This window comes from Cetorhinus maximus, chromosome 2, assembly GCF_964194155.1.
Source record: "Cetorhinus maximus chromosome 2, sCetMax3.hap1.1, whole genome shotgun sequence".
Lineage (NCBI taxonomy): Eukaryota > Metazoa > Chordata > Chondrichthyes > Lamniformes > Cetorhinidae > Cetorhinus > Cetorhinus maximus.
In genome coordinates this window covers 181,754,173-181,780,005 of record NC_135880.1, presented here as the reverse complement: position 1 = coordinate 181,780,005, position 25,833 = coordinate 181,754,173, and the positions used below count along the sequence as shown (strand labels likewise).

Sequence of the window (25,833 nt, the reverse complement as noted above, 5' to 3'; positions counted from 1 at the left end):
TCCCCCCATCTCCAGACAAGCCAGACAGTTATATAAAGTCACAGCAGCCAACAAAAATAGATGAGATAATATAGAGCACAATTCATTTCACTGGGTCGGTGTGGAGGATAATGTACAAGGTGCAGTGACATATTCCATCGTTAGGCAAGAATGCCTGCAGAACATTGCTTAAGTTAAAATATCAATCACTTTGGGAAGTCACTCTGTAAAAGTAATTACCATTAGTCTCACCTTACGAAATACTTCATATTCTGAGTTTTTTTTCCCCAGTTTAAAATGTTTGAGCAATCCACAGGAATTTTTTAAGTTTACTTGCCCAGTGTGAAAGAATCCAATTGATGGGTGTGGCAAACCATAAGATGAGGAGTTACAGATCTGGCTGTTGTAGTCTTAATTTGCAGCATTTTTGAGGTACGGCAGTAAGCTGGGACTATGTATTGCAAAGATCAGCTGATGGATTGTTCTAAAACTCTAAATGATTCTAAAAAGAGCTCTTGGATTTTGGAAACTCTTGTTTTAAAGTAATATGTATATCAATCATGATGCTGCTGGTGGTCTGCTTTATTCCCATGTTTCTTCATTATTATAAATCTTTTGCTTGCAGGATGCAGTCTGACAATAATGTTTTCTGTATTCAGAAGGATAGGAGAACATGGTGAGCTGCCCATTTAACCTCTGATGCTAAATATTTCACTAAAAGTGCAACTGTTTAACCACTGGCATACTACTCCCTTTCACAGGGCGTAAATATCGGATCATAGGGGATTGATTCTGCCTATAGAAAACTGCACTTTCCTATCTGCAAGAAAAAAGTGACCAAAGCTAAATTTCAATATACCTCAAGATCTTTAAAGGATAATTAAGTAAAACATATTTCAGTAATATTAATATCCAGTGAATTAAAATCAGCTAGATTGATATTTAGTAATACATTAAATCTTTGGATAGTAATGGAGTATTCGGCTGCCCTGAGAAATTCATCATAATGGTTCGACAGGTCATGACAACATGCTCATGCATGTCCTGGATGCTGGGGAGTCTTCTGACCCATTCCCAGTTACTAATGGAGTTAAACAGGGCTGCGTACTAGTGTCAGCCTCACTTTAGCAAGTTTTTCTCCACTATGCTCTCCAATACCTTCAAGATCACGATTCTGGCATCAAAATCAGATATTGCATGGACAGGAGGCTGCTCAATCCAAGATGTCTCCAGGCAAGGATCAAAGTCTTCAAGGGCATACTTTGTGATTTCCTGTTTACCGATGACTGTGCAGTACCTGCTGGTTCAGAGCTGGATATGCAACGTAGCATGGACTTGTTCTCCAATGCATGGGTCAGCTTTGGCCTTACGATCAGCATGAAGAAACTGATGTTTCTTCATGCTGATGCTCCAGGAAAGCCCCATCTCAAGCCCAATGTTTCAGTCCATGACCAGAACCTGTCAGCAATGAATAAGTTCACTTATCTTAGCAGCGCACACTCTCGAATTGTCTATATTGACAATAAGACAAATGCAAGAATTGCCAAAGCAATTGCAGCCTTTGGCAGACTTCAAACATTGGTCTGGGAACTAAGAGGAGTAAGTCTGCCTACCAAACTGAGAATCTACAGAGCACTGCTCCTGCCCACTCTGCTGGATGCATGCGAAACTTGGACTGTGTACTAGCATCATGCCAAGAAACTCAACCGCTTTCACTTGAGTTGCCTTCGGAAGCTTCTGAAGATTAGATGGCAGGACAAAGTGCCAGACACTGAGGTGCTCTCACCTGGGTTGGCATGCAAGCACCATCACCATATTGAGAGAGTCACAACTGGACTTGGGCTGATCATGTGGCCAAAATTCCTGACACTCACTTACCAAAGTGAATCTTCAATGGTGAGCTTGGGACTGGGGTGCACTCTCATGGTGGCCAAAGGAAGCGCTAAAAGGCCATTCTGAAGGCTTCATTTAGAAGTTTTGATATCGACATCAAGTCCTGGGAGAAGCTCGCTCAGGATCACTGCACTTGGCACAACCAACAAACTGTGTGACCTCCTTCCAAAGCAAGCGCATACCAGAGGTATAGAGAAAACACAAGGAGACGAAATCCCGAACCAGCAACTCGTCCAAAACTCAATCGTCTGTGGTATCCTGTCCTATTTGAGCAGAACCTTCCGGCGCAGATCAGCCTTAGCAGTCACCTACTTACCCACCGGAACCCTAGCAAACACCCCAGATGATGAATACACCTCGAGGGACGAACAAGAACAGGTAGTTCCAATCAAATTAAATCCTTTTACATTGCAATATTGTTCTGAAACCTCTATTAATTTTGCTATTCCTTTCCAAAAATTTTACTTCAATATCCTCAAAGATGTACAAAATGATTTACTGATACTTTAGCCAAGTGTTGAAGGTTAAAATATTGGACAGTCTTTACATTTGTCCTTGAAATGTCAATTATGAGAATCAGCAAGTTAAGCAGTTCTTACCCAGTGCTCTAAATGCCAAAAGATTACCACACCCCTAATGTCTAGAAAGAAAGGAAGCAAAAATAAGAAACTCTGTAGCATTCTACTTCTTGCTCAGTAACAAATTTCATTAAACAGTCTTTGGTCTCTAAACTGTGGTAAAGCAAGAAGCAGGAAGAGGATACAGTCCAGTTCCTTCTGATAGGACATTAGGGGTCAAACCTTTCAGACTGTACTCTTTGGAGTAATGTATTAACTTGAGCAGGCTCTCGACTATCTTGTGGAAAGCTGCTGTATAGTAAATCTGTTTATCTACTTCAGTTTCCTCCTTTTCATAGTTAGTACAAAAATATATCACATTTTGTTAATGATGTAAAATTTGAAATAGAGGAAAAGAACGTTAAACCACTGTTCAAGGATCTTACTGAAGTCAGATACTGAACCACATAAAACTCATATCAGCAAGCCTCTAACAGTACTTTTTAGCTTTCTAAACAAAAATTGACTGAAAATATTAAATGTGCTAACACTCTTTTACATCATACTATAAAATTATCATCCATGCAGTAGATTGTTACACTTGTAAAATATTTTGCTTCTAAAAAATTTAAGTCTGGCCTACAGTAATGTTAACAGATTATTAAGGCCGGGCTCAAGAAGGAAATCCTGAACAACAATACAAGTGTCAGTGGAGTCACTAAATGCTCACAAGAAACTACACCCATCGAGAAAAAGCCGTTTAATGCAGGCACTGAAATTTTCTGCACCATTTGTTCAGCTGACAGTTTCATCAATATACAGATCTTATCATATTTTGCAACAAGAAAACAGTTTACTTCTCAGTTACTGAATGCAAGCTATTTCAACAGCAATAACTTGTATTTATACAGCACCCTGAATGTTGAAGTTAGTCCCAAAGTGCTTCGGAGAGAGCAGGGGGTAAAACAATGAATGTCAGGCCAAAGGAGGAGCTATTATGAGGAGTTGAAACTTGGTCAACAAAGTGGATTTTAATGAGAGTCGTAAATGAACAGAGGGAAGCAATTTAGGGACAGAATTGCAGAGTATGGAAACTAGGTTGAAGGCTGGATACACAAAAGGCGAAAGTTAGATCAACAAACGGTCTAGGGAGACAGTAATGATAGAGAAAGGAAGGGACAAGGTGATGAAGAAATCCAAATACTAGGATTTTAAAAGCACTCACTCTCAGGACACTAGTGCTGCTGGCAAAGCTAGCATTTACTGGCCAAACCTAGTTTCCCCCGAGTGGCTTGCTATGCCACAACAGATGGCCGCTAAAGAGTCAACCATGTTGGCTTGGGACTGGAGTCACATACAGACCAGGCTGGGTAAAGGCAGCATGCTTTCTTTCCCTAAGGGCATGGTAAACCTATTGGATTTTTACGACAATCCGAAAGCTTCACAGTAACCTTTAATGGTACCACTTAAAAAAAAAATGAATTCAGGCATTGACATGGTAGATCTTGAATTCTTTTCTAAAGGTGCAGGGGCAGGAAGAAAGTCACGGTAAAGATGCTCTGGATCTTGGTAAGAATGGAACTAAGCGAGGGAAGTCACCAAGATTGAAGAATGTAGGAGGGTCATTGAAGGGACGTGGAGCGTTCGGTCATGTCAAATGTGGCAGAGAGGTCAAGGACGATGAGGGTAATCCACCCTGGTCACACTCACAGAGAATGTCATTCACATTTTTTATTTGAGCTGTTTTGATGCTATGGACAATAACTTGACTGAAATATTGCACGGTCAATATACTTCAAGCTGAATCTTATTCTAAATGTATAAAATCATTGCTAAGGGGGCATATATTTTAATATTTCTTACCATCTGTCAAACCCTTGGCAGTCGTCTGGGATTTCTGCATTTCAGTTTCCTTGAAATTCAGGTCCTCCTGCATGGACTTCAGTTCATGTGCAGTTATCGAGGAGATCTGTCTCATTCGGTTCATATTCTGCATTGCACCATGGAGATGGATTAAACATTGCTAAAATACATTGACTCTTTGTCTGCACATCCCAAAAAACTATTATAAAAAACAATGGGATTCTTGATGCAAAAAAATCAAAAGTGGCCCCAGTAAGAATATGAGGTTAGAGAAATAACAAAAACCAATATTTAAACAGATAATGACAGATGATATTCAGGTGGGAATTTTGAACAGTTTCTACTATTCTTTTTACAACAGTATTTTACGGTTGTACTGGAAATCACAAATGCTGTACAATTATTTCAATTTTGTTGTTTCAGCAGGTGTTAAAAAGTAATTTATGCTTTACGATGAAGCACACTTGTTTTATAATTTCCCCTCTTCTTACAAAAATGTTCCCTGGTCAACGTGTTAAATGGCAGAATGCTCAGCTCCCTAAAATTGCTATTTCACCCAACAAAGCCTTGTATTTTCCAATAGTAGTACACTGAAGCGTTTCTTTCATATGCTGTAGAGAAAGCCATCAATAGAAAGGTTAGTGTAGGATCATCTCATTTTTAAAAATTCATTCGTGGGATGTGGACATCGCTGGCTAGGCCCATCTAGGGATTGCCCATCCCTAATTGCCCTTGAGAAGATGGTGGTGAGCTAACTGAGTGGCTTGTAGTTAACAGTCAGCCACATTGCTGTGTGTCTGGAGTCACATGTAGGCCAAACCGGATAAGGACAGCAGATTTCCTTCCCTAAAGGAAATTAGTGAACTAGATGGGTTTTTACGACAATCAACAATGGTTATCATTAGGCTTTCAACTGCAGATTTTTAATTAATTCAAATTTCACCATCTACCGTAGTGGGATTCGAATCCGGGTCCCCAGAGCATTACCCTGGGACTCTGGAGTATGAGTCCAGTGACAATACCACTACACCACACCCTTCACCTGATGTTGCAAGAACACTGGCTATTGTATTGATAAATTTAAACTCTAAAGACACTGAATACAGCATAATTTACTACTTATTACTGTTTTAATATACTAAACTATTATAGATGTGTACTGCTGATAGAGAATTAAGGTCCATTTTTATATAAAAACATTAGGCACCACAGCGACACTGAAATCCATGGCTATGGCATTCTCCACCACTCCGTCACTGAAATGCACTTCCAGCAGGGAAGAACTCTGATATAATAAAATACAAGAAAAACACTGCAGATGCTGGAGATTTGGAAAAAACCCCAGAAAACACAGGAAAATCTCAGCAGGTCTGACAGCATCTGTGGCGAGAGAAACAGAGTTAATGCTTCGAGTCCAATATGACTCTTCTTAGGAATTTGGGACAAGGACTTGATTTCCCTCTCAAGGTGTTCCAGTTGATTCTGACCATATTTCTGATTCGAGGGTCATTTACAAACAATAGGCAGGCTCCCTGACCTCTGCTGCTGAGTCACAGCAGCTTAAGGGCAGAGACTTACTGCAGTAGGAGATGCAAACAGGTGGCCAGGGACTGCTTACTGAAAAGAAATGGTTGAAAATTTCTAATTTCAAGAATGGGACATATGCACAACCCCATTATCATATTACCCTGATAGGTGCATCATCAATTATTGGAGTGAAGAGAGAATGGGAGCTCTCCCTGCAGACCTCTGAATAGAGAGTCAGTGTTCCAAGAATACAAATGGTGAGAATCAGAGTGGAGTAAGTGTTCCCTAATATGCCTGATACATTCTTTTGGTTGGATGCAGTTTACCCTGGGAATAGCTCCTGGAAACTAGTATGGATACAGTACACCACATTTCCAAATTGTTACCTGGCTCTGACTCCTGAGTTTGGCCAAAAATTGGGTGGGAGGCAGAAAAGTTAAGCCCATTTTTCCTGATTGAACTTACCCTGCTTGTGTGCTCTAGAAGGGCTACAATATTAGCCTCAAGCTGCGTCTTCCTCTCCAACTCTTGGTTTTTGATATCTTCATAGGTATCCAGGAATGCTTGAAATATAAATTATGCCAAAATATGTGACATTTTAATACATTTCATTTATCATCCTCTGACTGCACTCTAAAGAAGATCATAGCTCTAAATTCTCTTAAGTTCTGCCAACAGTCTAAGGTCATATTAACATTGCAAAATCTGACCTTGTGCACTACATTCCTACTTTGCCCGATTTTCTGAAGGTGCTTCAAAGCAGGAAAGGTAGGTGTTGCTACAGCATGTAAAACCCAATGAAAGGCAAAAAAACCTCAATGTCCCAAATAGACATTGGTAGTTTGGAAGTACAGAACTTGAGTATTGCTGAAAAAAAGAGACATGTCTAAGCTTTGCGTCTTGCATTCATCAGGGCATTCGCAAGAATACCAATATAAGGAGTGGGGGGGGGGGGAAAAAACAACAATTTATACTGTATGTGAAGAGAGTGCTAATTGGTTGGCAACTGGCGTTGCCATGGAAATGCTTTTGACCTTGTGCATGGTTTCAATTTTGGTGTGCCTTTATCCCAATTCAAACAGGAAGAGGTATTAGCTGAGTTTGAACTCCTCGACTCCCAACTGTCCTGCCACAAACCAGCGTTCACTGAAGACGCTGAATCCTTGAAAGTGCGCCTAGCTGATCTAGCGTGCGCAAATTGCGGGGTTCTGAACGACTGTCTGACTTTCACATGCAACGCCTTTGTGTTGCGAGGCCTTAAGACCAACCCGGACGTACACACCAGCAAACCTGACAAAGGGACAGGAATAGTCAACCTTAACAGGCATGACTAAATCAACAAAATGCCCACCATTCTTAATGACAGGTCCAAATTCGTATCCATTGGGCCTGCGCTCAACATAACCGGACAGCCTTGCTCGAAAGTAAGTTAAAAAAAAACGCTTGCTGGACTTGTGTAAGCACAATGAGCTACTGCGTGATATATATGACTGGGTTTGTCCTCACAGTTTGCTACGTCCGAATATGTATGGGCTGCCCAAAACGCACAAAAGTGATGCTCCTCTATGTCCCATCTTAGCAATAACCGGTTCTGCACAACATGAATTGGCCAAATAGTTGGGTGAATTGTTGCAACCAGTTTTGACCAGGTTTTCCACATATGCAGTAAAGGAGTCCTTCACATTTGCGAAGGCCATACAGGACTTGCATATCCATGGCAATCCTGGGTCCATGTGCTCATTTAACATTGCTAGCCTATTCACCAATGTTCCACTTAAGGAAGCCATAGGTATTTGCGCTGCAGCACTATATCATGGCGATCTAGACCCACCACCATAGCGTGAATCAGTATTCATTAAACTTATGAACTTGGCAACTTGTGCAGCTGAGTTCAGTTTGAATGACACTATGTATGCCTAAATAGATGGTGTTGCCATGGGATCCCCTCTAGGCCCAGCTCTCACAAACATGTTTGTTGGGTTCCATGAGAAACGTGTCTTCGATGGAATGACACCTAACCTCCTACCTCTCGCATATTTCCGATATGTGGATGATACGTTTACTATATTTAAATCAGCAGCTGCTGTAACAATTTCCTTACATGTCGTAATGGGCTCAAATTCATCTATGAAACGGAGCAGTCAAATTAACTCCCCCTCCTTGATGTGCTAGTTGAGAAATCTCCCTGGGGTTCTCTACCATGGTCAACCGCAAGCCTACCTACCTTCACTGGTCAATATACATATTGGGATTCTTACAGTTCCATATTCTATCAGATTGGTCTTATCAGCAACCTTGTAAATAGGGCCTGACCCATTTGCTTGGCATGCAAGCTTGATGCTGAAATGGGGCGCATCAAAGGCATTCTCCACAATGAAACTATTAGGCACATTTTCTGTTATCGCCAGAAATTTCTCTTTTAAAGCAAGCTGCAACTCTTTAAGAGCTGCTCCTTCACTGGATGTTATGGCTCGTGGAAAAATGTGCTAGGTCAATTGGGTAAGGTTTTCTTGTGCATGTAGTCTATTCAAAATTGACAAACCTTTTGATGTCCAGCCCCTTGCGCTATGGCTGCGCCTCATTCTCAATTTTTAATAGTGCAAAATCTAGGCTTTGGTCAGATACAGTACACTCAGTACAAATAGATCCTTGCTGGATACAAAGTCAAGAAAAATGGACAATAAAGGGAATTCAAACTTAATAAAACTCCTTCTGCGGTCACTCAACATTTCTTACAGATGTATAAATGAGACATGTTAATAATTCACAGCATGAACATTTTCAAAAGGAACCTATTGTCTGACAACACTGCAACATAAATCCTACTCCCCTGGTTTCTAGCACAGCTTGGGGAATAAAATCAAAACAAAACTGACTGCTGCAGTAATTTTCTAATCTTTTGTGAGTTCATTTACTTAAAATACCCTGTAGTTTAAGAGTAGGGTGCGGTCTGTGAAAGGAAATGTTAGGCCGATTTGGTTTTACTACTGACATTACATTTTTGTACATTTATGCACAAAGATCAAAGATGACAGTTTTCCCAAATACAACAGCCAAGAATTTTGTTAATTGGTTAAATTGTATGCACTATTAAGATTGTTTTTAAAAGTAAAATCCAAGGTTTTCTGACATAAGTTGTGTATCAGCTGTGGTTCAGTTGGTAGCAGTCTTGCCCTGAGTCAGAAGGTTGTGGATTCAAGAACCACTCCAGATTTTAAGCACAACAATCTAGGCTGACACTGCAGTCCAGTACTGAGGGAGTGCTTCACTGTCAGACGTGCCGTCTTTCTAATGAAATGTTAAACCGAGGTCGTGTCTGCCCTCTCAGGCGGATGTAAAAGATTGCATGGCAATATTTTCAAGAAGCGCATGCAAGTTATCCCCAGCGTCCTGGCCAATATTTGTCCCTCAAACATGAAAACAGATAACCTGGTCATTATCACGTTGCTATTTGCTGGGTTTGCTGTGTAAATCGGCTGTCACTTTCTCTACATTACTTCAAAAATACCAACTGTAAAGTGCTTTGGAGCATCTGGTGGTTATGAAAGCTGTTTTATAAATGCAAGGGCTTAATTGTAAACAAAATACAATATGCCCTGTACTTAAAGCACCTCCCTGCCTAACACCACTGAGAGCCTCATTGGTAAGGTTCATGGTTCAAGAAGATTCTCCACCACCTTCGTAGGGTAACTTAGGTGGGTGATAGATGGGGCCTTATCCACGTCACTCACATCGAGAACAAATGAGTCAGTGCGTGAGGGGCCTCTAGCAAATATCGATGTACTTCCTCTGTTCTGATTTCTGAAAGATGATAGCATCCAGCTACCCAGTGCTAGCGCTGCAGAAATATTTTATTTTTATTAATATACATTAACAGAAGTGTTATACTGGTAAGTCAAACAGAAAATTGCAGGCATATGATGACAGAAGGAAATAAACCTAATGGCCCAAGAGGGTCTGATGACTCCCATTTTGGAAACTTATGCTCTGGAAAAGGTGTAGCACTGTCTCACTGCTATCAATGTTTTAGCTGGTGGGTGGAAAAAAATCTCAACAGCAAAAAGAAAGCTCGTCCAAGTTAGCAATTATGGCTGCTCATTCCATTAGCTGCACATTTTCAAAAATTCTCAGGTTCTGGAAAGAGTGACCATAAATGTGGAACAGCTGAAATGCAGCTGGATAGAAATTAAGATAGTTACGAACAGAGATAAAATTTATTCAATAGTTAAGGAAATGTTAACAATCACAACAGCGCTTCAACATAGACAATGATAATAAGAATTGGTTTGAGAATGCATAGAAGTACACATTTCAGATAGTCATCCTGTTCTTCTAATGTTCATGTACAATGTTGCCATAAAATCTATTTACTACTTGTACTTTCAAAGAGGTTTGATATAATACAACACATGATCTGAATTTTACAATAACAATTTGCATGCAGATATAATGGTGCATGGCTAAGAAACTGGTCCAGAAAACCATAAACTCACCATCCATTGTTTCTTCTCTTTTCTTTAGCTCTTTGTACTTCTGATTCCGTTCACCTTAAAACAAGAACAGCAAATTTACAGGTCTCTTCATAACTCAATAAGTGATGCAAACCAGAATCTTTGCAGTGTGGTTCTTCTCTTTGCTATTTAGACCTTTTATAAATAATTTCAATACAACATATATCGGTTCTTTACTGTCGTTGGGTCAAAATCCTAGAACTCCCTACTTAACCGCATTATGGGAGTAAGTTCACCATATGACTGTATCGGTTCAAGAAGGTCCACCATCACCTTCTCAAAGGTCACTACGGATGGACAATAAATGCTGACCATGAGGTTTGGGTTGCGTAAGCTTACAAAGGGGATTCTAAGTCGGTGAGCATCTGGATGGGTGAGGGGAGGTGTCAGGACCATCCAAATGGCAAGAAGCCAAATGACAGTGGCCATGTTAGGAGGATAAAAAGGCATCTGAGTGAACAGTGGAGAGGAGGTTGATATAAAATACCCACCCAGACTGCTAGTCATCCATGGGTCCACATCCGAATAGACCCAAATCAGCAGAAAAGGTCCCAACGAAGGACATATTTTTTTTGTTCATGGGATGTGATCATAGCTGGCTAGGCCAGCATTTATTGCCCATCCCTAATTGCCCTTGAAAAGGTGGTGATGAGCTGCCTTCTTGAGCTGCTGCAGTCCATGTGGTGTAGGTACACCCACAGTGCTGTTAAGGAGGGCGTTCCAGGATTTTGACCCAGCGACAGTGAAGGAATGGTGATATATTTCCAAGTCAAGATGATGTGCGGCTTGGAGGGGAACTTCCAGGTGGTGGTATTCCCATGTGTCTGCTGCCCTTGTCCTTCTAGATGGTAGTGGCCGTGGGTTTGGAAGGTGCTAAGGAGGTTTGGTGAGTTTTTGCTGGGCATCTTGTAGATGGTACACACTGCTGCCACTGTGCATTGGTGGTGGAGGGGGTGAATGTTTGTTTGTGATGGGTAAAGCTTCTGCAGTGTAATTTCCAGAGTGAAATGAAATCAATAAGCAATTTTAGGCTAAACAGAACTTTGGAGGCAGTCTATAATTACCCACCCGAGTTTCAATACATGGCAATTTTTTTAACGCTGTGAAAAGAGAAATGACCGAGATAGGTAATTAAGTATTCAAAGTAAACCAAACAGAGAAGGAACTCAACTCTATGCATCAGCTCATTACAGTTTTTCTCCAGTGCTAAGTAAAGTGTTGCACACTTTCAGTTCAGTACTTCATAGGGTCCAAAATAATGCCGCAAATTCCTGAGCAGGGACAAAGGACTACTAATAGAAATACTCAATGCAATTCCCTTGTATGACACTCTGACTGAAGCTATTTGGAGTCTGTACCAATATAGTGCTACTTTGGCTGAAACAAATGCACACATGCTTGGAGAAAGTGGAGGAGCATCATCTACGTTATCAATCCTGATGGGAGGAAAAGCCTTGGTCAATATTGTTAAGGTTCAAGTTTCCCTTTCCCAATACTTGCTCTCGTGTTCGCAGCTGAATGGCTGTTTCAATGAGCAGATCAAATCCCTCAAGAACTGCCGGACTGAAAAGGGCTGAAGACACAGCTGTCAAAGATGGAACAGAGATGGAGAGATACTAAAGCAGCTAAAGAATTAGATGAACACTGTCTGTGGAAAAGGGTTAATAGAACTGGAGGAGATTACAAATTAATACTGAGCTAAAGAACTTTTCCAACTATAAAACTGCAGCAGTATTGCCAACCTAAGAAAAAGAACTGGTGTGAGACCCACAACAAATCTTTAATGTAGCATAGGTTTTGGAAGCACAGGGTTTATAGGGGTACTGAAGGGTTAAAAAAATCCCTCTTCAGTGAGGTGCCTCATCCTAGGGTCTGATTCTATGCCAATTCTCTATTACTTCACCCAGTGGTCACTTTACATGAGAAAGTCTCAAGAATGGGTGCCAATGAGTTGTTTCACCTGGGTTGTCTCACAGTTGGGCCTAAGCCTGCTTCCAATTGTGGTCAACACAAGCACACTTTCCAGTAGAAATTACTGGATCACAATCAGATTTGAGAGCCTAAGCTGATTTTTTCCCTTCTTAGCCTGGAAAAACTAGAACCAACTGTAATTTTCTCATCTCTTCCTGCATGGAGATCAATTAACTCAGACTATATTAAGGAATAAATGTGAACCTTCCTCTGTTTTACAGATCTGAAGCACAACAGGTGGTGCATTTTTTTCAAACTTAGCTAGGATAAAAGGTTAAAAGTCAATGTACAGTGATTTCCATCTTCACTCGTGCAGAGGATGAGTAAACAAGGAGGAATGTTATCTTACTAAATTGTGATTGCACATACACAACAAAACTTTGAACCGGAACAACCCACAACAGAACTTATGGAAAGCAAATGCACGCAGCAAATGTTCACGTTGGTTATCATGGTAAAACTTTTCTGAAGTCCAAGGTTCAGTCAGTTTAGTGATTTGTGACTATACTTGCAATTTTAAGAAACTGCCCTGGAAGCCCATTCATTTGTTAAGAATAAAAGCAAAACACTGCTGATGCTGGCAATCTGAAATAAAAACAGAAAATGCTGGAAAAACTCAGCAGGTCTGGCAGAATCTGTGGAGAGAGAGAGAGACAAAGTTAATGTTTCGAGTCCGTATGGCTCTTCATACAGGCTCGAAACGTCAACTGTTTCTCTCTCCACAGATGCTGCCAGACCTGCTGAGTTTTTCTAGCATTTTCTGTTTTTATTTCATTTGTCAGGTATGGCTTGCAAATAGAGTATTATGCAAGAGCAGAAAGTAAATCCTTACCTTCTGAGATTTTATCCAATGAAATAAGCCAGTGGACAAATAGGCAAGAAAAAAATGTAAAACAGTGAAAAGAGACAAAGCAGAGAGCTGGAAATCCGAAGCATTTATACAGCTAGATCGCAGTTACTCAATCTCTAAAGTAAAGGGAAAATATTCTACCTAAAACTGAATGATTTGGTAATTTATAATGCTATGTAATTAGAAAAAATAAACAACTAACAAGGGCAATATTGTTCTTCAACACAAGGTAGCACTCTCATCTCCAAGTCAGGTCTTGGGCTAAGGTTCCACTCCAAAAAAATGAACACAACAATCTTGGCTGATACGCTAGTGCAGTACTGGGGAATTCTACACTGTTGGAGGCACTGACTTTTGGATGAGACATAAAACTGTGATCTCACCTGCCCGCTCAGGGGTGTAAAATATCCTGTGGTAACTCATCACCCAATTTCCCAAAGCCTGTCCACCATCTACAAGGCACAAGTCAGGAGTGTGATGGAATACTCTCCACTTGCCTGGTCGAGTGCAGCTCCAACAACACTCAAGAAGCTTGACACCATCCACACAAAGCAGCCTACTTGATTCGCACCCCATCCACCACCTTTAACATTCACTCCCTCCACCACTGACACACAGTGGGACCAGTGTGCACCAAATACAAGATGGACTGCAGTAACTTACCAAAGCTTCTTCAACAGCACTTCCCAAAACTGCGACCTCAATTACATAGAAAGACAAGGGCAGCAGACGTATTGGAACACCACCACCTGCAAGTTCCCCTCCAAGCCACACACCATCCTGATTTGGAAATTATTGCCGTTACCTCAGTTGCTGGGACAAAATCCTGGAGCTCCCTTCCAAACTGCATTGTGGATATACCTACACCAGATGGACTGCAGATATTCAAGTGGCTCAACACCACCTTCTCAAGGGCAATTAAGGTTGGGCAACAAATGCTGGTCTTGCCAGTGATGTTACTTCCAACAAAAGAATTTTTAAAATTCAAAGGAGAAGGGAATTCTCCTAGTGCCTTGGCTAACATATATCCTATAACCGTTACTGCTAAATAGCTTATTTGGTTATTTAACCCATTGCTATTTGTGGGACCTTGCTGTATACAAATTGGCTATATTCCCTATATTACAGAAGCGAGTGCACTCCAAAAAAGTAATTAATTGGCTGTGAATTGCTTTTGGAATCCTAAGGATGTGAAAGGTGTTATACAAATGCATGTTTTTTAAAGCTCTCTCTCGAGTTAGAGCACAACATTTTTGTGCATGGTCATGCACTTTCTGTGCTTACAGGAACCTCACATAAGTCATGCCTATCTATCTGGTTCAAGCTGAGCTTTCAATTTCCACATTGCCCTTTCCTGCAACCTAGGAACAGGAGCAGGCCATTGAACCCCTTACGCCTGCTCTGCCATTTAATTATATAACGGCTGTTCTGTACCTCACCTCCATTTATCTGCCTTAGCCCCATATCCTTTGATACTAATGCCTAACCAAAAAAAACTTACTGTAAGTAATGTCCTGAATGAAAATGAAAAAAATTAAATAATGAACATTTCAAATCTGCAGAAGTACAGGAATGCTGCTCCTGCCAATTCATTAAAAGTGTAAATAATTTCATTTTATAAAGATTGGCAAATTATTGTTGATAGAACCACCATCTTCGTGATTCAACTGGAATGGTACGATCTATACACATCTTTAAATGCACAGTTGGAAGTCAACCTTTGGCAACCCTCCCATGTAATTCTGCAGTGGTTGCTTGGAACAATTAGCAGCAACTGCATATTTAAAACATATTTTGTTCATTTAGGACTATGAGCCACATTTCATCTCCCCGAAGGATTTATAACCGTGTATTTATTAAGATTATTTCTACCCCTCACCAGGATTTTTAAATCATAGTGAAACTTAGTTCTATTGTGAAAACAGTTCCTTCCTTCTGCATAAAGGAATACTACACATCAGTCATATAAAGACTGGAGAAGGGTAAATGGAACCCATATGAAACAAACAGCCTGTTCCTGTACTGTAAACAATACAGGTCTGCTTTAGACTATAAAGTCTGGTATTTCATCCAGGGGTTGGGCTGGACTTCTGCCAGTCAGGCTGTGACCTAGGCCCATGTTCCCTGGGTTTGGGTCAACAAAATAAGCTGCACAAGCTCTCAATGGGATCTTGGCTTTGCAGAAGGAACTTGCTAACATGAACGCACAAAATTCCGTGATCCAACACCAAAACGGGATGGAGGTTATGTTTAAAGGGGCATAAGTCACTGAAATAAAGTGCAGCATAATTTGGAAACAGCCTTGATAAAGCTCCTAACCTGGTAACTTTGTTAGTATATCAAATACCCAGAAGTGGCCATTTCTTCCCTGTCAGCTGTAGTATAATGGAGTATGCTAGACTAAATTCCATAAAGGGTTAACTGTAATAGTCTATGATGTCATAGAAGGAAGTGACATATGCTTGTGATCTGAGTGTCGAGGAGAAAGCAACGTGTGAGATGGAGTGTTCTCATAACTATAAATATGTTACAATAAAGTTAGTGTTTGCAGCAGGTGGTCTTTGGGAGTTATTGAAACTACTCCAACCCAACAACACAGTAATATATCAGCCAGTCCTCCTGCATCCCACTGCCTCATTTCCCGACTCCCTTTCTTCAATTTATATATGGTATTAGAGGGGCAGTAGGAACTGGAATTCCAAGATAGCACCCCATTATAATTTAAATATGAGAATACAATCAAAGGACAGTCCTGCTTTAAAGGGCCAGCTTACCGAGTAAGAAATCCTGGCCTAAATGTGTTTTTATTTAGATCGTGCTTTCTAGCATTCTCTAAGATAAGGTAACCTGTTCCCAGGCCTTTAGCAAACATACTCTTAACATTTAGATGCCAAGAGATAAACAAGAGGTTAATCCTGAAGAACCTGTTATTTCCTTTGGGGGAAACACCTGGCTTTTGTTCCTTCCTAGATGGTCCATCTGCCTCAGAGTTCATCATCTAAGAAGCTGCAAGGAAACATTTATATCCAACCATTCAATTTTAGTGCATTGTGAATTGGAGAAAGGTCTAGGACAGTCGCTCTCAAACAGGGTGTGCGAAATAATGTATACTGGCAAGGCTGGCCTAACGGCTGAACAACATGGGTGACCAGAGGCAAGCTTGGTGCCAGCTGGGAGAACAGTATAGCTGCCACATGGGCAGTGCAGAATGGGGTATGTCTCGCCTGCAAAGGAAGCCCACACTGAGGAACACAAGGGAGCGACATTAAGATTGCTATATCTTTAAGTAATATGCAAGTAGATATCACTAAATTGAAATATATGTTTCCTTCAAAACATTATTAAAGCACTATTTACATGCTATACTTTCACATTATGAGTACGATAATTTAAACCAGACAGGGGTACATGATTATTAATCCATCTGAAAAGGGTGGGGGGGGGTTCAACCAAAACGTGAGAGTCACTAGTCTGGAGTAGTTATTATCATACAGTAAAATACACCTTGGAAAGCTATGATCAAGCAGAATGCGGCAGATGATCTATTCTGGATATAGTTCTCCCTTGTTCTTTGACTAAAGTTCAACCTCCACATACAGTAGGGATATTATCTGGTTATTCACATACAAAATCACATGTTAACTGTTAAGCTAAAAAGTGCTTCAGCCCAAAAGAATGCAGAGCCTCAAATTGTTCTGAAAATATTTTGCTAAGGACAAAACCAATTTAACAGTAAAGGACAACTGTAGAAATGAAGGGGACAAGTTTTCAAGTCCTTGCATCATGAGCCCTGCCACCATATAAATGGGCCCCGAGCATATATTGGGAAGGCCCATATCCTAGCACTCATCTAAGAAATTCTTTCATTTAGCACCAGAAGTCATTTAGGTAGGGGTTTTCTATATGTTAATAATATCACCAAAGCTAATGGAAGCCTAAATTCTCTAAGCTAGATTTTTCAAAGGTCATTTGTCTGCTGTAGGTTTTGGGAGTTAGTGTGCCTAGTCTGACAAACACTGAATCAGCAAGTTCTCTAGTAAGGATTGCAATAAAAAGAGTCAGTTGGCACTGCAATGACCGGGTTTGGGGTCATGAGGATGGTTATTATATTTCCTCCCAAATCATCTGAAGCATTTATGGCAACAGAAGGAGAAGAGGAACTGCATACAAGAAATCCCTTTCTTCAAAGAAAACAACTCATTCAGAGTGATTGCTATGCAGTCTGAAATCCGGGACAAAACTGACACTCTGCTTTTGAAAGATGGCTATGAAGTCTGTGTTTTTTTTATTATAAAGAAAGCACCACACCTAAGTTAGTTTTGACAAGAAGAAATGACAAAGATTTTTTTATACTAATAACACTGACAAACAGGAAAGTTTGTATTAAAACAGCAACAGGAAGAAATGATTATACCAGCAAGGAAGAAAAAGCTTCATCAACTTAAACCTTGGCATCAAAAAAGTGAAGAAACCTAATTCTAAATGTGGAAGACATTTTAAATGCACTCAAATACAAAAGGATAGCTACAAAACAGTGAACAGTTTAAGAACAAGTAAAAGCAAAATACTGCGGATGCTGGAAATCTGAAACAAAAATAAAAATAGCTGGAAAAACTCAGCAGGTCTGACAGCATCTGCGGAGAGAAAAATAGTTAACGTTTTGAGTCCGTATGACTCTTCACCAGTCATACGGACTCGAAACGTTAACTGTATTTCTCTCCGTAGATGCTGTCAGACCTGCTGAGTTTTTCCAGCTATTTTTATTTTTGTTTAAGAACAAGTAATGGGGGGGGCGGGTAGGTAGTCTCTTAAAAAAAGCAGCAGATGCTGCTGACAGTGCAGGAAAATTGCTGTATTTATATTTCAAGAAGAGAAACAATAACTGATCTCTAAAAACAGGAAATTAAGGATAAATATGATAAAGAGAACCTATTTTACCCTAATGCATCCCCAGCAACATCCCAATTTATGTTGAGGGCAAACAAACTGAATTTATATATTTAATGGTAACTGGATTCATAAACATTAATGAGGGGACTCTACAAGTTGACTCTTACATCTTAAGACTTCCTTAACTACTGCACCTCCCAAATGATGTTACTTCAGTTCCAAATTGCATTTGTACTGCTAGGCCAGTGTACTCTAGATATAAAGTATTGAAATTATGCATAATTTAGAATGGGGAAATTGAATATATAAAAACAATTTTCACATAGAAGTTCAACTTGAGCAGGAGCTCGGCTTCATAGGACAATCATCCTTCAATTTTGTAACACAACTTGCTGCTACTGATAGCTGAAAGATTTATTTAATTTTTAAAAAGCCAAAGAAACAAACAAATGCAATTCCTTATTAAAGCACATAATGAGAATACAGGTTGTGAGAGGAGTTAGAGAAGGAGCAACAAAATCTGTGTGTTATGGCCCAATGGATGGTATCACCATGTAATATACTTTACTGTGACTAGGTATCCCAAACATCCTCTTGTAAATAAATGCATAACTATCGTGCTTGCTGAGTGACTCTCTCCAAAAGAGATGAGCAAAAGCCTACCAAGCTGCAGAGAATTGTGATCTATGAACCTCTTAGTACAACAATACACTATCACCCTTGTTGGACAAGGCAACCTACCTTGATGCTCTTCCAGATCCATGTCAAGATGCCGAATTTCCTCAGTTACCTGGTTAATTTTCTCCCTCATCTCAGTAAGTCTATAATTAAATATTCACCATCATCATTTGTGTTTTAGACCAAAATGATTCCCAAGAATATTAATTACAACTTATTACTCGACTGAAGCTGAAATGTTGTCTGCCTGGAAACTACATAAAATGAAGTGCTATCCTAAAACATTACAATAATAGATCAGCCAAAGTCAATTTAATCTTCCCCCTTTAATTTCTCATAATACAATTTATTAATATTTTAATAACAATGCTTTCAATAAACCATCAAAAATATTATCTCAATGAACTAAATGACCACAAATTAAATATCTGAAATAATTTTACTGTAGAGATGATTTCTTACTGTCTTTCCATGCTTGCTATTTCCTGGTTATCTTCTTTAACCTGTTTAAAGGAAAATGCAGGAAGCAGTTTCAAAGCGAGAAATTTTGATTCGTTTGTCCTCAAGACACATCAGTAAATGTACATCTACAGATCTTTAAAAATATAATGAATAGCATTAAAACATACAAAGGTAGTGTTGCCAGATATCTCATGAAGAATAATTGAGATGAGCATATGAAGAGCTGAAGCCAGAGTATGTTCCAGCAAGTGATCATTAACTCTATTAAAAATATCCACTTACTAGGTATATGTTATAGGTGACAACACTATCTGGAAGAGAGTGCCTTAGGAAGGAGAAGCAGGTAGTGAAGATTTGGTATGGCATTCTAGAAATTGTTGGATCAGCAGAGAATGCTGAATTGTGACAGCTAGTGTTCTTGAACACAAGAAATAGGAGCAGGAGTGGACCACATGGCCCGTTGAGTCTGCTCTGCCATTCAATACAATTATGACTGATCTTAGGCTTCAACTACATTTTCCTGCCCGCTCCCCATATTTCTCAATTCCCTGAGACACAAAAAAATGTGGCTATCCTAGCCTTAAATGTATTCAGTGATGGAGCAACCACAACCTTCTGTAGTAGAAAATTTCAAAGATTCACAACCCTTTGTGTGAAGCAATTTCTCCTCATCTCAGTTCCAAATGATCATCCCCTTATCCGGACACTGTGCCCCCTGTGTTTTAGAGTCCCAAAGAGTGGAAACAATCTCTCGGTGTTCACTCTATCAAGCCCCTTCAGAATTTTGTAGATTTCAATGAGATCACCTCTCATTCTTCTAAACTCCAGAGAAGAAAAGCCCAACTAACTTAGCCTCTCATCATAGGGCAACCCCCTCATCCCAGGGACCAATTTAGTGAACTTTAAAAGATTGGTGTTTCCTTAATCATAATCTTGCAGATTGGTCACAGCTGTATGATCTTGATAGGTTTATTCTATATTGTCTGAGCACAAATCAGATGTAATTTTTAAAAATTCTTTCACGGGAATGGGCATCACTGACTAGGCCAGCATTTATTGTTCATCCCCAATTGCCCTTGAGAAAGTGGTGAAGAGCCACCTTCCTGAACCACTGCAGTCCATGTGGTGTAGGTACACACAGTGCTGTCAGAGGTGGAGTTCCAGGATTTTGACCCAATCAAGGAACAGTGATATAATTCTAAGTCAGCATGGTGTGTGGCTTGGAGGGGAACTTGCAGGTAGTGGTGCTCCCATGTATCTGTTGCCCTTGTTCTCCTTGATGGTAGAAGTCGTAGGTGGAAGGTGCTGGTGAAAGAGCCTTGGTGAGTTGCTGCACTGTAAGTTGTAGATGGTACACACTGCTGCTACTGTGTATCAGTCATGGAGGGAGTGAGTGTTTAAGGTGGTGGATGGGATGCCAATCAAGCAGGCTGCTTTGTCCTGGATGGTGTCAAGCTTCTGGAGCTGCACTCATCCAGGCAAGTGGAAAGTATTCCATCACACTCCTGTTTCGTGCCTTGTGGATGGTGGACAAGCTTTTGGAGGTCAGGAAATGAGTTACTCACTGAAGAATTCCCAGCCTCTGACCTGCTCTTGTAGCCATAGTATTCATATGGCTGACCCAGTTCAGTTTCTGGTCAATGGCAACCCCTGGGATGTCGACAGTGGGCGATTCAATGATGGTAATGCCAATGAATATCAAGGTGAGGTGGTTACATTCTCTCTTGTTGGAGATGGCCATTGCATGGCACTTGTGTAGCACAAATGTTACCTGCCACTTATCAGCCCAAGCCTTAATATTGTCCAGGTCTTGCTGCACGTGAACACAGACTGCTTCAATTATCAAGCCAATGATCTGAATATTTGTGAGTAAGCAACAGTATGGGCCATATTTTTTAACTATGGTTAATTTAGTCTTCTTAAAGCAGACAATAACATCCTATTATTTAATTTATAGCTTCTCAAACCAGGGCTCTAGCGTCCTAGGAAATCTGCAAGGGAATCTGATAAGCCCTTTGCTCACCTGTGGCTAAGTTTCAAGTTATTAACACGTAGTAATGGAAATAAGAATTAATTTTTTTTAAACAATGAAACCACCGTTTCCATTTGTGCAAGTTAGAGTAAAAGCTTGCCTTTAAAACTGACTCAACAAGCTTTCGGTTCTATTAAAGGTCATAGCAGAAGTTGTTAACCAGCTAACGGTGCTTGTTACTTATGAAAAAAAAAACTGCATCTCATTAGGCAAGACCAGAATACGTGGCTAATAATCAGCTAAAATTGTCAACTTCTATGTTTGCTCAATCTAGTACTGTAGAAGAGTGGTAGTAGCATAGGTGAAATTTTCCTGATAAGCATATACACTCAATCAAACCCATCAGGCTCAAAATACAGCAGTTTTATATTCAGAGCATGCAGGAATCAATCTATGGCTAAACAAACACACACAGTAACTGGGGGTCCCTGAATCTTATTTGACTCACGTTTTTCTATCCCATTCTCCTTCAGTTCTGTGGTGTCCTGGCCAATATTTATCCCACAGTCCACACCACTAAAACAGTACATCAAGTCATCATCCCATTGCTGTTTGTGAGATCTTACTTTATGTAAATTGTCACAATTCCTACATTATAACAGTAACTCACTTTAACTTCATTGGCTGTAAAGCACTTTTGAGACATCCTGAGGTTGCGAAAGGTGCTATATCAATGCAACTTTTTCCATAAGATATCTACCACTGCTACCAGCATAATGCTCCTTCCTTTAGCTTGATGGCTTAGACAGTTAGCCACTCTGTGATCAGCCAACAGGAAATGTGCTTTAGCAGGGTGTGACTGACTTGGATAATATTTCCTACCCACCCTATACAGATGGAATGCTGTGGGATTGCAAGGTGTTTTGCCTACCAGTAAAGCCAAAAAATTTAATGAGCACAATAGGGTTCAAATGACAGCCAAGACTTAAATTCAGTTCCTTTAGCTAAGCGTTCTACAAACTTCTGCTGTTACGCCTGTCAGGAACTTAATGTTTCAATGTGACGATTAGAAAAAAAAACAAGGAATACAATGCATGTGTGGGTAGCAGTAAAGGAATTTCCGAGAGGCCATTGTGGAGCTAAGGGCAATGTTCACAGCATTAGTTAAGAGGTGTAGCAAATCAAAGTTTACCAAATAGGAGAATAATTGCTCATTATCCAGTGGAAGTTGCCAACCTGAACACAAATCAGCTTTTCTGGTTCAATGTCGTGTATATTAATTTTAAAAAATCATTTTCAGATGTGGGTGTTGCTGGCCAGACTGCCCATCCCAAGTTGCCTTGATAAGATGTTGGTGTGCCTTCCATTTGAATCATTGCAGTTTGAGACAACTGCGTAGCTAGCTAGGTCACTTCAGGAGGCAGTTAAGAGTCAGGTTTCCTCACCTGCTTTAGTAGTCGTTCCCTCTCCTCCTGTGGCGATCCCATACTCTTATCCTCTGCAATCATCTGACTGCGGTGAGATTCAAGCTCATGGAGCTTTTCATACAGCACCACAGCTTCTTGCTTCACCTGGGAATGAGCTATCTCCTGTGAAAATACACACAATTTGAATCTTATGCAATACCTTACATGGCTTTTTTTCTCACATTAAAATGAACGCTGGGAAAGTGTAATGATGACAGCAAGTGTGAAATTAGAATAGAAATCATGCTTGTTCATGTGTTCACACAAATAAAAAATATTTGGCCATTACATGTGTGATCTTGTTAACATAGAATAATGTTTATTTACTGACAAATGAGCTTACAAAGCCACAACTACTCACAATGTGATATCCTATCCTTGCAGATCAAACACTGCAATCTCCTGCTACCTAACAGTGTCGATTGCCTTTATTTTGTCTGTTGCACAACAGAAGCATTTTAGGCTTAAATTTTGAGAGATGTGGCAAGTATTCATTGTCTATTTAATGCAATAATTCAGTGGATCTGAATTACAGCCTTTAGCTTAGGTTCTGATGTTAGGTAACTAGCTTCCAAGCCAGCAGCCTTCATTATGACAAGCCACTAAAAAGTCTGCGAGTGCTGAGCTAATACTTTCTCAAAAGGTAGCTCTTTCTCTGTGAGTAACTGTAGAATATCTTCTCATTACTCTTCTAGGACAGCACAGTTGGCATCAAGAGTTGGACATGTAAGCGAAGTATAACCACAAAGCTACATCACTATAGGGTCCATAAATAAAAGTTGGTTACTAATAAATCCAGTAAGGAATTCAGCAACAGCTTCTTTACCCAGAGTGTTTAGAATGTGGAACTCACTACCATTGGGTGAATACCACTGATGCCTTTAAGGGGAAAACCAGGTAAACACAGGAGGGAGAAAGGAATAGAAGGATGTATTGATGGGGATAGGCAAAGAGGAGTGGGAGGCAGCTCTTGTGGAGCATAAACACCAACATGGACCATTTAAGCCAAATGGCCTATTTCTGTGCTGTAACATTGTAAATTATTTAGTGATTGGGTTGCAGCTCAAGAGGTGCTGCACCACTGCATCATTTACAAGTTTAAAATTACTTTTTTCCTCTTAGGCCCATGCCACATTCTGCACTTTTTGATGTTTAAACTGTTGGAATAGTCAAGAATCACAATTGATTTTTCTATATTAGGTAATCAGACTAATGATTCATGAAAATTGGAACTAAAAGAATGTGTGTTATTAAGCATCACTTATAAAATTCATTATCACACTGTTACACTCTTGCTTTTACATTGCTATGTCCATAATTGAAATATCTTGCACAAAGTTGCATTTTGGTAGTTTGCTAAACCATTATATTCATTTGGTATCAGCATTGGACATCAGTATACACAAGAAGCTTTTAAATAGTCGCAAAACTTCAATATAATTCACTAAGTATGAAGTTCTTTGAAATGTGATGCGATATGCATAGAGTTGAGTTATACAGCATGGAAAGAGGCCCTTTGGCCCATTGTGCATGCGCTGGTCGTCAAACCCCTATATATTCTAATCTCATTTTCCAGCACTTGGCATGTAACCTAGTATGCAATGGCATTCCAAGTGTTCATCTGAAACATTTTAAATGTTGTGAGGGTTCCCGCCTCTACCACCCTTTCAGGCAGTGAGTTCCAGATACCCCCCACCCTCTGGGTGAAAAATGCTTTCCTCAAATCCCCTCTAAACCTTCTGTCCCTTACCTTAAATCTATGCCCCCTGGTTATATTGACTCCTCCACTAAGGGAAAACGTTTCTTCCTATTTATGCCCTCATAATTTTGTATACCTCAATTCGGTCCCCCTTCAGCCTTCTCTGCCCTAAGGAAAACAATCTCAGCCTATCTAGTCTCTCTTCATAGCTGAAACACCCCAGCCCAGGCAACATCCTGGTGAATCTCCTCTGCAGCCTTTCGAGTACGATCACATCCTTCCTATAGTGTGGCGACCAGAACTGTGCATAGTACTCCAGATGTGGCCTAACTAACGTTTTACACAGCTCTGGCATAACCTCCCTGCTCTTGTATTCAGTGCCTCGACTAATAAATGCAATTATCCCACATGGCTTCTTAACCATCTTATCTGCGTGTCCTGCTGCCTTCCAGGATCTATGGATATGTACACAAAGGTCTCTCTGATCCTCCGTACTTCCTAGGGTCCTACCATTCATCATGTACTCCCTTGCCTTGTTAGTCCTCCAAAAATGCATCACCTCACGCTTTTCAGGATTAAATTCCATTTGCCACTGTTCTGCCCATTTGACCAGCCTGTCCATATCATCCTGTAGTCGAAGGCTTTCCTCCTTGCTATTTACCACACCACCAATTTTCATGTCATCTGCAAACTTACTGATCATACCTCCTACATTCATGTCTAGATCATTAATGTGCACTACAAACAGCAAGGGACCCAGCACTGAACCCTGTGGTACACCACTGCACATAGGCTTCCAGTCACAAAAACAACCTTCTACCCTCGCCCTTTGCCTCCTGCCACTAAGCCAATTTTGGATCCAATGGGCTCTTAACTTCTTGGCCATTCTCCCATGCGAGACCTTATCAAAAGCCTTACTGAAATCCATATAGACTACATCTATTGCATTACATCTACACATCTAGTCACCTCCTCGAAAAATTCAGTCAAATTTGTTAGATAAGATCTCCCCCTGACAAAGCCATGCTGACTATCCTTGATTAACCCTTGCCTCTCCAAGTGGAGATTAATTCTGTCCCTCAGAAATTTTTTCCAAAAGCTTCCCTACCACTGATGTCAGACTTGCTGGCCAATAGTTCCCTGGTTTACCTGACTACACTTAAATAATGTTACCACATTAGCTATCCTCCAGTCCTTTGGCACCTCTCAATTTGAAAATTAATGTCAGGGCCCCTGCAATCTCCTCTCTTGCCTCCCACAGCAGCCTGGGATACATCTCATCTGGGCCTGGGGATTTATCCACTTTTAAACCCGCTAAAACCACTAATACCTTCTCCCTCTCAATGCTAATTTGTTCAAGTATATCAGTCCCCCTCCCTGATTTCTATACCCACATTGTCCTTCTCTATAGTGAATACAGATGCAAAGTACTCATTTAAAACCTCACCTATGTCTTCTGGCTCCTCACACAGATTGCCACTTTCATCCTTCATGGGCCCTACTCTTTCCCTGGTT

General features: G+C 40.3%; 1 protein-coding gene across 1 annotated transcript in view; it reads right to left on the bottom strand.

Annotated features, from left to right (window-relative positions):
- ift74 (intraflagellar transport 74) overlaps positions 1-25,833 on the bottom strand; it is a 98,619-nt gene that overhangs the window by 18,030 nt on the left and 54,756 nt on the right. Inside the window, exons 10-15 of the mRNA XM_078530191.1 lie at positions 22,599-22,742; positions 19,182-19,222; positions 18,783-18,862; positions 10,313-10,366; positions 6,285-6,382; positions 4,293-4,419 (exon numbers count right to left, since the gene is read on the bottom strand). Coding sequence (XP_078386317.1) covers positions 4,293-4,419; positions 6,285-6,382; positions 10,313-10,366; positions 18,783-18,862; positions 19,182-19,222; positions 22,599-22,742 — 544 coding nt within the window. The remainder of the gene's footprint in view (positions 1-4,292; positions 4,420-6,284; positions 6,383-10,312; positions 10,367-18,782; positions 18,863-19,181; positions 19,223-22,598; positions 22,743-25,833) is intronic.